We start from the raw sequence: 13,910 nt of genomic DNA on the forward strand, positions 1-13,910 counted from the left end.
AGCGGTTAGTTGCTGGTTTCCCACCGTGGCGGCCCGGTTCGATCCCAGGTCTGGTCAAGTTGGATTTGTGTTGGACAAAGTGGTGCTGGGGCGGGTTTTCTCCAAGTACTTCGGTTTCCCCTGCCAATCTTCATTCCACCAAATTCTCCATCATCATAATCACAATAGGCTAATCAGTGGCCACTGTGCCAAGTGGACCCAGTTGGACTCCACCCCTCACTAGGCAAAAACAGTAACAAAATATGCTGTAGCCTGTGGCTCCCTTGATGCGAACAAGGTGACCTCCCACACAGTATATAAAAATTACTTAGTATAAGATTTAGCAATTGAAAAGAATTATTAATTAATTGTAATAATATTCATGAAATGTCTTGTGTGTTAAGCTGTATATTTGTAATGTAATGCATTCTCACTTATGAATTTATTTTTATTATACGTACAGTACTTAGCCTCTGCAAATATCTCCATAACTCCCCCAACCAGGAGGGAGGCGTAAATTCAACTTTGGAAAATTCTGGTGTAGTAAACATGAAGTATTGATTAGAAAATTGTTTTAAATTAAGATTAAATATTTAACGAAATTCCAAAGTTTAAGATCAGGTTCACTGTTATGTACAAACAAACATTTCCAGGTTACCAGTAATCGCATTTTGAAGAACATTTTATTTCACGTTAATCGCTTGGTGAAACAGATTCATATAACTAGAAATCTATGACTGAGCCAGCCATGTTAATACAATGTATCTGTTAAAAATATACTCTGTTGTGTGACATTCATCTGATGTGGCCAGTATTCAGCATTACATCATAATGATGGTAATATTTCTTCCATGTGTCTTCAGTTCTGACTGTCGAGCCATTTCTGAAAGGTGGGGCTTGATCGTCTTATTCGTCGTACACAGATGTTGTTTGTCGTGACTGTTCTGTCCTTAACATATCCTGCTATGCATATACACATGTTTGGATTCGTGCAGATGGCATTAATACATCTGTTTTCGCATTTTGGTTTGCACCTGTTGCCCTTCACATCTGTAACATCTTTCTCATACCCCGATTTGCATGTGCATGCGTTCGGTGACGTGCAGTCACCATTTATACACATATCTGCACAAGTAGGTGCACATACATTGTTAGAATTAGCCACACTGGCATAACCTTCGATACAGGTACATTTGTTTGGTGCTGAGCAGGTCCCATTTATGCAACCTGTAGGACAATGTGGGGCACATCTGTTACTTTCGGGAAGTTTAGCATACCCATGGTGGCAGGTACAGATGTTAGGGGCAGTGCAGTCACCATTGACGCAACCTCCGGCACATGTAGGAATGCAGGTGTTTCCAGTTCTGTTGTTAGGGTCTCTGGTGTAACCAGCGTTGCATGTACAGACACTGGGAGCAGTACATTGCCCATTGGGGCATCCACCTTTGCACACAGGAACGCATGTTGTGTTACTACCATGTGGTGCCATGCGGTATCCCACACGGCAAGTGCAGACGTTAGGTGACGTACAGTCAGCGTTGATGCAAGGTGTATTGCAAGTCGGTGAACATTTCTTCGTTGTGGAATTCTTTGCATAACCTGAGTAAGGAAAGAGATATATGTATTAGTAAGTGTTTCAGTAAGTCGGGTTATTCCAGCTAGTGTTACTTTTATACTGTGGCAGTGCTCTACATGTACACTGATATGCAGCTACTGTTCATGTGCCAAGGTTCTTACAATAAATGTTGTCTCAGTAGTCTTGCTATTTTAAGATTCTCTTTCTTGGATTCAGCATTTGAATTTCTAATGTAACAGAGTTTCATGCAGTGTAATCAATTAAATATTAATTCAGTCATTCATTCATCCATCCATCCATCCATCCATCCATCAATGTCTCTACAGCCCTTTATTGGGCCCTGGCCTCATCTTCAGTTCCATAATCTTTTGTACAGACTGTAGGACTCCTTGGATGAGTAATCAGCCCATCGCAGGGCTGCTGCCTACACACAGGACAACCAACACAATCACAAAATAAATGCACTAACAGGCATCCATGCCTCAAGTGGAATTCAAACCTATGATTACAGCATTCGTGTGAGTGAATGCAGTTCATGCCTTAGACTGCGTTGCCACCGTGATTGGCAATCAATTATGTATACAGATATTTTTATATACATTGTTGAAGAAAATAAGTCCATGTTGTGAAGAGTTATATTTGAATGCATACTTCTCTTTTTAGTTTAAAGACTCTAAAAATTATATTAATTTTACTGCGGCACTGACATTAATATTCCTGAGTAAATAAGATCTAAAAGTTTGTGATGACGGTACATTAGTACAAATATTATGTTTCTGGACATTATACATCTTTCTGTCTTTATCTAAACACACCATCCTGTTTATTTTTCAAAACACAACGTTTCGGAGACTGAATTCTGTCTCCGTCTTCAGGTAAAAGCTACTCAGTTGAGCCCAATAAACAGGACTGTGTTTTTATATAAAGACAGGACGATGGATAATTTCCAAAAACATAATATTTATATTCCTGAGTAAGCTGTATGCCTTTCTTTTGTCTCGGTATTATGGAAACCCTGAATATCAGTGCACTCAGAGCGTGTTGTGATATATGCCGTATCATAAATGAGTGTGTGTGTTCTGAAGATTTAACATAAATTCAACAATAGCTGCATGAATATTAACTTACACCTAGGATTACTCAACTGCATGTTTTCAAGTAGTGGTGGTATGTGAAGTGAAGAAATTAGTAATTAATTGTTACCACAATGAAACGTAGCAGTGAAGTGAAATGAAGGGTTCTTGTGACAAGGATTGAAAAGAACACATAAAGCAAGTAAGTGTATAAAATGATATGTGATTAGTTTGAAACGTACTGTTTTGCTACGAGGTCGATGCTTAAAGTGTATTAGTTGTTGATTAGAATTCCATGGTCAGCTCTCTGAAGCTAGTCTCCTGTTACTTCAGATAAAAGCCGGGACAGTAGCTTCAAGTAAGCCCTCATTTCTGAAACACAATCATCCTGTCATCCAACAGTAACTATCCTTGGAGCAAAACAGTACTTAGCCAATAAGGCAAGAGATGAGTGACAGACCTGTATGACAAGTGCAGACGTTTGGTGCTGTGCAGTCGCCATGGATACAGCCCTGTGGACATCGAGGTACACAGATGTTGGAGTGTGTGTTCTTCCTGTAACCTCGATGACAAGTACATTTGTTGGGAGCCGTGCAGTCTCCATTCAGACAGCCCCCCGAACAAGCCGGAATACAACTGTAATGTCAGTCACTCCTCCTAGTCACAGACATACTTGCAAACTCAACCTGACAGTAGCAGTGGCCAGCAAAATGTTACAGTGTATGAGGTTTGAGGTTCTCACAGCTGTGGGATGTGATGTCATGTAGTGTGGTAGACAGATACAGAAGTTTTGGTGTGACCTGCTGCTTCCATCCTCAGGGTAATGTTGGAAGCAGGAAGTACCTATCTACCAGACAAGACTGGCATCACATCCCAGAATATCATAATCTGAGTGGAATGCTTTTTGAAAGTCAGTACACAAATATTCATGCATACAGCCATATGTACATATTCGCAAACAAACAAATCCATAAATGCACTGAAATATGTACATACAAATACACATGGGCAGACCAGCAGTGGAGTGTGACTTTTTCAGAAGTGTTTGCTGTTCAATGTAAAGTTGTCCCTTTGCTCAACTAATTAAGCACTATGCTGTGAAGGCATATGGAGGAGTGGATGTGACCTTGGCACTAGTTGGAGGTGAGTGGTCAGCTTCACACACTGGCCTCTTTACGCTCCAGGGAAAAAGCCCCTTGTACCCACTGGAACAGAGGCTGGGTGGGCCCCAAATCCGGCGTGGATGACGTGGAGAAGAGAAAATGTTTAGGGACCAATGGAGGGCTCTTGTGATCACAGTAATGAGCCTTCAGGTGCCATGAAATGTTGGAAAGTTCTTGAGTAGCTGCACAACTGGCAGCTTCACAAGAAGGGCTCAACCCCTTGAAGTTAGTTAGTTTGCTTTTTGATGCTTAATGTTCTGGTAGCATACAAGCAGTTGAGGTATGTTAACATTCATCATTTGGCTAAGATGATAGCTTGGAATGTCATATACTGCCTCCTCTCCTCAAGCCAGTTCTATGTCATGTCCCCTCTTACTACTGCTACCCTCACAAATGGATAGTGTAAGCCTAAAGGAGCTCGCCCACTGATCATTTCTCCTCACAGTAATGGAGTAGCTCTCAACCATGAAGGTAAAAAAGGTAAAGCTATCCCTATAAGAGGCCGTGGAAGCCCATAGGATTGGAGGACGTCAAGGCTCACACAGTTTCTAGACAGTTGGCTCACAGATGGCGCTCAAGATGTCAGCCTTACATGCTGGCCACCCTTTACCCCCCAGAAGATTTGTAGTACTCATTTCTACTAGAGGCATAGTTGACCCCAGGGCTGTAATGTCGCTGGAAGAATTAGGTCAATTTAAAAATCCAGAGATCTCATTGGGAATGGAACCCATGACCTTCCAGCTGGTAGCATAGTGCTTCAACCAACTATGCTACGATGTGGCCGCTGAACCATGAAAGTGACTCTCCCTGTTTCTCAAAGTGTTAGCAGGGCTGACACGGCTGACATAAACGAACACTCAACCCATAATACATACATGTATACTTGGACTTTTACATAACGATGCAAATTTTGAAACCAAAATGTTGACTTGATCTCTGTTGGAACAGAAATGTGAGAACTTCAGCCTTTCACACTGAAGTTCAATGAGGGAAGTTAGGGTAATGTCAGAATCTTCTTGGTCATCATCCTCCAACCCAGAGACAGAGTACTACGAGCCTGTTATGATGTTCAGAAGTTTTAAGACTGGCCTTACGCCATCTGTGTGTCTTCCGAAATTTCCCTGACCTTGCTTGTTACTTAAGCATGCTAAGTCCAGGCAGTCTGTTAGCCTTGCATCCTGCTCATGTGATGTTTCCTATTTAAGAGACACTTCTTTCACAAGATATGTAATATCAAATCATTCAGCTAGGCAGCGCTATAGCTCAGGTGGTTAGTTGCTGGCTTCCACTGCGACGGCCTGGGTTCGATCCAAGTTCTGGTCAAGTGGGATTTGTGGTAGACAAAGTGGCGTTGGGGCAGGTTTTCTCCAAATACTTCGGTTTTCCTGCCAATCTTCATTCCACCAAATTCTCCATCATAATCACCCGGGGCAGGCTACAGTAGGCCAATCAATGGCCGCCATGCCGAGTGGACCCAGTTGGACTCTACACCCTACTAAGCGAATTAAAAAAAAAAACATTAAGCTCCTGAAATGGGGTATGACTGGTAATGAGATAATTTTAATGTGCTCCTATACCAGACCAGATATATGGTCACTGCATGTGGAAATTGTGGCTTCTGTGTTCATAGTTGTTAGTTCTCTGGAGCCTTAAAAGGGATCAGAACATTTGTGAATGCAGAATGTGTTATGACTACACACACATCAGCATGTGAGTTCTGAACATGGTTCATATGGATGTGTGACTTGTACCTGCCATTGAGGTCCTGGATGTATCCAGTGTTGCAGGTGCAGCTGTTGGGTGCCGTACAGTTCCCATTCATACAGCCACCCTCACACACTGGTACGCAGATCCTTCCATCTCGCAAGAAGCCGGCGTTGCATATGCAGGAGTTGTTTGCTGTCATTAAAACATCGAGACAGTTTAGGTATTATGACATAACACTGAAGCTGTTTTCGGTAATCACTGTTCATAGTGTTTTTTCCGGGGTTGCAATAATCAATAATAAGACAAGTTGCATAGACTTAGTATTGATAACGGATTACTATATGCTGTTTGAGCCGACCGTAGTGGCCACACAATCTAAGGCATGAACTCTCTTTGCCAGCTGAAACACTGGGATCCTAAGTTCGAATCCCATTTGAGGCATGGATGTCTGTGTGCGTTTATTCTCTGCTTGTGCTCTCTTGTGTGCAGGTAGCAGCCTAGTGACGGGCTGATCCCCTGTCCAAGGAGTCCTACCGACTGTGTAAATGATGAAGAAACTAAAAAAGCGGCCAAGGTCCAACAAAGGGCTGTAGAGCCATGGGTAGCTATGCTGTTTGAACATTGATATTTATATAGACTTAATTAATTTAATCAGTGGATTGTTTATCAGCTTTTGGTATGTCATTCCCATTTGGTAACTAGAGGAAACACTAATCAAGATTAATTATGGGGGAGGTAATCTGGATTAAGTGATAATCAGGATTAATGAAGCATAGCCCTAAAAGATACCAAAAAAAGAAAACAAACAGATGGTAGTGCTGATGAAAATAAATAAAAAATCACTATAGAGCCTTTATTTTAAAACTATAAAAAGACAAGTGGCTGAAACCCAGGGTCTCCATCCAGCTGAAGCCAACCTTGGGTTTCAGTCTCTCCAGCTGCCCTCAACACAGTCTGAAAGTCCTCTTGCTCCTAAATCCCAAGTGTCTTTTTAAGTATGTATTCAACAGTGAACAGCATTTTTCATTTTACACATTTCAGTCCTGATTAATTGTAACAGGTTTAATAAGGGTTTACTGAATGTTAAAATCTAACTTCAGTTTCTTATGATAGGACTAGAATGTGGCAGAAACAACTGAGGTTTTTGATATAGCATCATGAATCAGTATCAAGAGTGTCATCAGTCACAATTACAGTGCTGACCACTGCCCCCCCCCCCAAAAAAAAGAGCTCTCGGGTAATATTATTATGCTTAGTCTATGAAACTGTCAGTTATGTCTTTCCCCCAGAAAAATTCAAGGTCCTAGCATGCATATCCAGTGAAACCGTGATTCTGAAGTGGCCCTCAGGGGGTTGTAACATGCAAGAGTGCATCAGAGGAAGGGTTATCTGTGGGAACTAACATACATATTTTCCTTTAGAATCTTTAATGGACATTCACTGTTTGTAGGTGACTTGTGCTAGATGTGGGGGCAAAAAAAAAAAAAAAAACAGAATAAAGGATGCCTTAAGAAGGAAAGATGAGGAACATACTATATATATTTTTTAATTTGGCTGTTTATTGACACTGTCAGTATCGAGACTATGCATCTGATGTAAAAAATTATGCGGAGGAGTTAGTGGAATGAGAATTGGCAGCGGACACCAAAGTATGAGTATTCTTACAGAACCAGCCCCAGTGCCACTTTGTCCACCACAAAACCCACATGATGTCGCATGGGAAGATAGACATGTAAACTCAAATTATATAGGAGAGTCATTAAATAAGTAACAAATGGCTATAAAACGCAAAACAAGTGATATTCGAACCTGGAAGAACATTTATTTCTTGACGTATCCTCCAGCAACATTGATACCTGTCCCATCGCTTTACCAGTGCATCCAAACCCGCAACACAGAAGTCTTTTGAGTGTTGTCTCAGCCACTTCCGCATCAGCTAAACGTCTGCCACCCAGGTGTGAACCGCTTTATGCGACAAACACCGTAAGTAGGAAGCATTTCTTTATGAATATCCTCTGCATTGATTCCTTTTGTCCGCAAAAAAAAAAAAGGCTGGAATAAACGCACAAGACGTTGCTCTTCAGTACTACATTCCTCAAGCACGGTCGCCATTTTGACTACTGAAACTAGCCTCTGAACACGAGCATGCGCGTCTACTACCTAGACCGCCATGAAGCTGGAATGTGCTGCTATCTAGTGATACACATAGAAAACATATTACGTCCATTACAGCTGTTTTATTTCCATTTGTGACCTATTTACGGACTCCCGTCGTATGAGAAGCGGGTATTCAGTGAATATTAGGAGGGTGAGGGGGAACTGTGACAAGACGATGGCATTGACTTGGGGGGGGGGGAGAAGACAGTAGCCAACCTGCGCAGGCGCCGTTCAAGCACCCACAGGGGCACTGGAGCACACAGTTGCCACTTCTGTCCAGCGTATAACCCGGGTAGCAGGTGCAGTTGTTGGGGCTGGTACAGACGCCGTTAGCACAGCCCCCGTCACACTGGGCCACACACCTGCCGAGTGCATCCTTTACGTAACCTCGACAACAGAATATTTCTGTCCGGAATCCAACCTGCAGAATAAAGCAAAGGTACAAACAGGCCCTCCCTGTGTTTAGGCACTACGCCAAGAAGTCGTATGGGGATTGGATGTATAGATGCACGTGTTCTTGACCTCGGCAATAGTTGAAGGTGAGTGGTCAGCTTCACGCCCCGGCCACTTGACCCCCGGTACCCATTGGATGGAAAGCTAGGTGGGCCCCAGAGCTGGTCTGGACGACGTGGGGAGAAGAAAAATCTTGCCCCTACCGGGACTCGAACTCCGACTACTCGGCCAATCTCTGTACCGACTGCGCTATCCAGGTAGAACAAAAGAAAAATACTTATTCTGCTTGTTTATTTAACCACATTTTCAATACGTCAAATTATTTTGTTTCAAATTTATTTATTTTTAGCCTGCTCTCCATATTTTGGAAAAATAAAATCAGGCTTACTAGATGAGGTTGCTATCTGTCTGCCCTCCCAACCCCGTTGCTACGCAACGGCTCGGTAAACACGTTCCCGTTGCAACGAATACACGCAACAATAGAAGAACTGTTGGATACGATGTTTTCTATTATGTCCGTGTCGTATCAGTTATTCAGTATATAGTGAAAGAAAAGTAGGCGAAAAGGACTGATTAATGCAAGCCAGTTTGGTTTCCGTGCCCGTCATAGCACGACACTTCAATGTATGAGGCTTACGGACCACGTAACCTTAAATTTCAACAATAACATGTCTACAGCTGCTGCATTCTTGGATATTGAAAAAGCCTTTAATAAAACATGGCACACTGGCTTGCTACATAAATGATCTACATTACAATTTTCGATAAGTTTAATCAAGCTTATTAGCTCTTTCCTTTCTCAGGGAAAATTCAGAGTTTCAGTCGAAGGTGAAATGTCTACACCAAGGGATGTAGAAGCAGGGGTGTCACAAGGTTCTGTTCTCTCCCCCACACTGTACAGCCTATATATAAACGATACGCCCCAAACACCTGTGTCTATCTAGGTCTCTTTGCTGACGACACCTGTATATATGCGACAGACCGCAAAGAGGGTTATGTTCTCAGAAAGCTGCAGCGAGGTCTCAGTGTTATTGAGACGTGGTGTGAGCGCTGGAACATGAAAATCAATGAAGATAATACTCAAGCAATCTACTTTTCTCATAGATTTAGGCCCCCTGAGGGTCATCTTAAATTAAATGGACAGAACATCCCCTTTGTCAATCATGTAAACTATCTGGGTGTAATCTTCGGTAAGAGGATTACGTGGAGATTTCACATAGAAATGACTGAAGCCAAGGCCTTCAGAACATTTATTAGAATCTGCTCCCAGTTCAGAAGTGAGAGTTTAAGCGCAAACATCTAACTAACCCTCTATAAGGCACTGATCAGATCAGTAATGACTTACGCGTGTCCCGCCTGGGAATTAGCGGCAGACACCGCTTAAAACTGCAGCGCATGAAAAACAAGGTTTTGCGCGCCATTGGAAATTTTCCAAGGTGCACACTAATCCGCGACTTGCACACGGCTTTCAACTTTCCGTATGTATACGATGATATAACGAAATTGTGCAAGCAACAAGCAGAAGTCATACAAATTCATTAGAATGAACATGTTCGCGGCATAGGGCAAGGTGAAGCCAGACACAGAAAATATAAGAGGCTTAAACTTGGCGGTGGTCAAGCTTATGACCGTTCAAATGACTAAGTTTTCGTTGTAGCATAAGATATGTAAGTTAGGCATGATCTGCTCTGTAAAGCCTGTACTGACAGGACTTGTGTGTAAAAAGGAAGAGTTTTCAATAACATGTTATATGTGCGAAGTATACACGTGACGAAAGGCCAAGCGTATTCATAAGAGACAGACCCATCTTCTCGTAAGTGAGGATGTTACATAAGGGCTATTACCGCAAGAGTTCAGTTGGGTGAAAAAAAAGAAAAGAAAATCTCTGGTCGTGGTCCTCAAGGGGCCTGACGCCAAGACAACTGATTGGCGGTACACCGCCAGTCGGAAAGTAACTCTGGACTCTGATTAGTTCTTCCCAGAATTTCTTATCATTTATTTAACGATGCTGTCAGTAACTCGTGTGTAGTGTTGAATGATTGGATGGCAGTAAGTAATGAATTCGAAGGAATATGGAAGGAAGTGGTTGTTGCCTAGCTTGCTTGAGGCACTGTCTCAGCGTTTGTTCACAGAGACTGAGGAAAACCACGAGAAACCTCAGTCAGAGTAGCTGAACCCGGAAGCATCCGAATACCAAGCAGGAATGCTGGGCACGTCTTGTGGAGCCGGGATAGCTCAGTCGTTACGACGGACTATCTGCTAGACGGCAGGGGTTCAATTCCCGGCAGTGCAAGTGCACAGCGTCCAGACCGGCTCATATGCACACCCAGCCTCCTATCCAATGGATACCGGGTGTAAAGCGGCCGGATCGTGAAGCTGAACAGTGAGCTTCGTCTTGTACTAGGTTCAAGAATGGTGGAGCTATACCTCTGTTCCTCCATACGTCTTCATGGAGTGACGCCGAATTAATTAAGCACAGGGACATCTGTACCTTTTACTCTATTTTATGAGACCTCAGACTGAAGAGCTTTTATGGTGACAAAGAGAAAGAAACCTTGATAAATTTAATTATGTTCGGTCTGTGCCTTAACCCGCCCGTAAATAATAACGTGTGTGAACGCACCTCGTTGCTGTAGTTTCCTGCAGAACTTGTTGCTGGGGGCGTGGTTGCATTTCTCCCGGTGTTCGCAATCCTAAGGGAGCAAGAGAACATCGCAAATTTAACATGATTAAATTCAATGGTTCACACTTTGCTAAAAGCCGCAAGGTCGCGGGTTCGATTCCCGATGAAGTCACTATATTTTTAAATTTATCTAATCCTTCCAGCTTCACTGTGGCCCTAGGGTCGACTCAGCTTCTAAAAGAAATGAGTACCAGAAAACATCCTGGAGGTAAAGGTTGGCTGGTGCGAAAGGCTGACAACCTCACCGCCATCTGTGATTGTCTACAAAATGTGGGAGCCTCGACGTCTCTCAACCCTATGGGCCTCCATGGCCTGTTACAGGGATAGCCTTACTTAACTTCACCGTCATCTGTGAGCCGATTGTCTAGAGAAAATGTGGGAGCCTCGACGTCTCACAACCCTATGGGCCTCCACGGCCTGTTGTGAGACGTCGAGGCTCCCACATTTTCTAGACAATCGACTCACAGATGGCGGTGAGGTTAAATAAAACTATCCCTATAACAGGCCGTGGAGACTCATATGGCTGTCAGACGTCAAGGCTGCCTCATTTTCTGCGCACAGATGGCTGTGAGATTGTCAACCTTACGCTCCGGCCGTCCTTTACCCCCAGGATGATTTCTGAAACTCATTTCTGTTGGAGGCTGAGTAGACCCCAGGGCCAGAGTGCGGCTGGAAGTATTAGGTCAACTGAAAAAATCCAGTGACCTTTCGTCTAGTAGCACAGTGCCTCAACTAACTAACGTACTGGAACTAACAAAAGCATGGTCACAATGCATCGTCCGAAATACTGTAACGTATGAAAAATGCCTAAGTGACTGTGTGGGCGCTGTGTATATCTACAGTTGGGTAGGCTTTATCAGGTTCCATTGAGGGTGCATGGCGTCCGTGAGTTGCAAATGAGCACCATGAATATATATGGCGTCCACACCAGAATGAAATGGGCTGGCAGCGTGATAACGCCTCACAGTTCCATGCAGGTCAGTTTGGAAGCTTACCCAGGCCAGAAGGTGTACTGGTATGAAGTCCGTCTCTTCATATTTCTGTGGCTCCTAATAACCTTTGAACCAGCCCACTGATCATGGAGAAACTCTGCACCAATAATGTTGTTCGAAAGTTTTCAAATTTCAGTTTTAGTTGATGTCAGCATGTATCTTGTGTCTTACACGTCCTTAAGGGCACATTGTCGTCATCTCTACGTCATCATTAAGAAGTTACTGTATTTTGAAGAATGCTGCCTTCTGTGATGTGACGCCGTGTAGATCTTGTGTAAACCGACGTTTCAGAGGAACGTATCGCCTCCATCCTGAGGTTAGAAAAATCCGTGAAGGAGGAACCAGCGTCAGCACGTGGCTGCAGACACCTGCAGCTGCTCACGTAGGTTCCTCTACACGGCGCCACGTCACAGAAGGCGGCATTCTTTAGAGTCACGGACGTGAAAATCTCAAATCTTTCTTACTGTATTTTGTTTTCGACACAAATGGGGACCAAACTCTCTTTCAATACAGGGGTCTCTCTTCCGTAAGGTTGCCTACTCGAGATACGACGTTTAGACAGATAGTAGGCTGTACGAACTTGTGAGGTGTAGCCACATGAGGGAAGGGGTACTCACGGCTGGCGCTCTATGCTGCACACGGCTCTGTTGTCCTCTGGAGGTTGCGACTGGTTGAGAGCGGCGACCAGCCTGGAGACCACGTTGACCATGCTCAGGTTATGGCCAACACCCACTCCCTGGAAACAACCGGTCAAGCAGTAGTCAGGGACGTGTCTGTCCCCCCAACGTCAGGGTCGACGTGAAGGTGAAGCAAGTTACCAGCAACAACATCACAAGTAAAATGAAGAGTGGGCCTACGCCGCCATAGTCTGGTAGTTTATAGACAAGCAGCTTTTTGCTATTTACTTGCTTGGCCTTACCCCCTGACCCCCCGAAGATGAAATAAATATAATGGCTTCACATCACAGAACTCACTACTGTTTATTTCCTGATGTTTATTTAACGACGCTTCTAGTAACACACTGTCAAAGGTGAAGTTGTCCCTGTGCTTAACTAATTAAGTACCACGCCTTGAAGGTTCATGGGGAGTGGATGTGTAGAACCACGTATTCTTGACTTCGGTACTAATTGGAGGTGAGTGGTCAGTTTCACGCCCCGGCCTCTTTACTCCCGAAGGAAGAACCCCCTCGGTACCCAGTGGATAGGAAGCTGGTTGGGCCCCCGGAACCGGTCTTGGACAACGAGGAGAATAGAACATTTCTGACCCCACCGGAACTCGAACTTGGAACCCCCGGCCGTCCAGCCACTAGCCAGTGGCTATACCGACTGAGCTATCCCGATGCTGTGCAGTGTCGAATTACAGGATGTCTTTGAAGTATCTTCGGACTCCTGACAGGGTTGAACTGCTTCAAATTGTTGCTTCCTAATAGAAAACGGCCATATCTACGTATAAGCAGGCATGTATGGTCACTCCGTTCTTACAATGAGAAAATCATAAGAAAGTTTTTTTTAGGAAAGTATTAAAACTATTAGGAAATAATGGGGATATGAGGAATGCATATAGGATTACGGTGTGAGAGCCAGAAGGAAGGAGACCACTAGGAAGACCTAGACGTAGATGGGAGGATAATATTAAGACGGATCTTGGGATGAGGATATGAATTGGATTGATCTGGCTCAGGATAGGGGCCGGAGGAGGGCTCTTGAGGGAGATTCTTGAGTAGCTGCGCAACTAGCGGCTTCTCAAGAAGGGTTCAGTTCCGTGGAGTTAGTTATTAAGAAATAATAGTCTTCGTATTCTTACGGACCCGAAGACAAGGCGACCCGTCTTTTCTAAGCAGTATTATAAAAAAAGAAAAGAAAAATAACTCGACCTATATTCTGGCTAATACGGTAATTTCAGTATGTGTCATCGTGACACTTGTTAGAAGCACGCCATAAGCAACGTCTGTACTGCGCAAAAGAAGCTCTTCGAATTTTGAACAGGAAACAATACTAGAAATTGTAATGTTCAGTGTTTTAGCGAGCAATAAAGTATTTTTTAACTGTGCTGTATTACGGAGCTGTCAGTTTCTGGACCAAATGGTTTTTCCTTTTCAAAACAATGCTTTATATATAAAGTAAGTGA

General features: G+C 43.5%; 1 protein-coding gene across 1 annotated transcript in view; it reads right to left on the reverse strand.

Moving 5' to 3' along the window:
• Positions 1-406: 406 nt before the first annotated feature.
• LOC111865331 overlaps positions 407-13,910 on the reverse strand; it is a 36,568-nt gene continuing 23,064 nt past the window's right edge. Inside the window, exons 10-15 of the mRNA XM_033751781.1 lie at positions 12,401-12,519; positions 10,732-10,801; positions 7,872-8,076; positions 5,543-5,690; positions 3,089-3,264; positions 407-1,578 (exon numbers count right to left, since the gene is read on the reverse strand). Of these exons, the coding sequence (XP_033607672.1) occupies positions 839-1,578; positions 3,089-3,264; positions 5,543-5,690; positions 7,872-8,076; positions 10,732-10,801; positions 12,401-12,519 (1,458 nt within the window). The 3' untranslated portion in view covers positions 407-838. The remainder of the gene's footprint in view (positions 1,579-3,088; positions 3,265-5,542; positions 5,691-7,871; positions 8,077-10,731; positions 10,802-12,400; positions 12,520-13,910) is intronic.

The sequence above is a fragment of the Cryptotermes secundus genome, unplaced genomic scaffold, assembly GCF_002891405.2.
Source record: "Cryptotermes secundus unplaced genomic scaffold, Csec_1.0 scaffold17, whole genome shotgun sequence".
NCBI lineage: Eukaryota > Metazoa > Arthropoda > Insecta > Blattodea > Kalotermitidae > Cryptotermes > Cryptotermes secundus.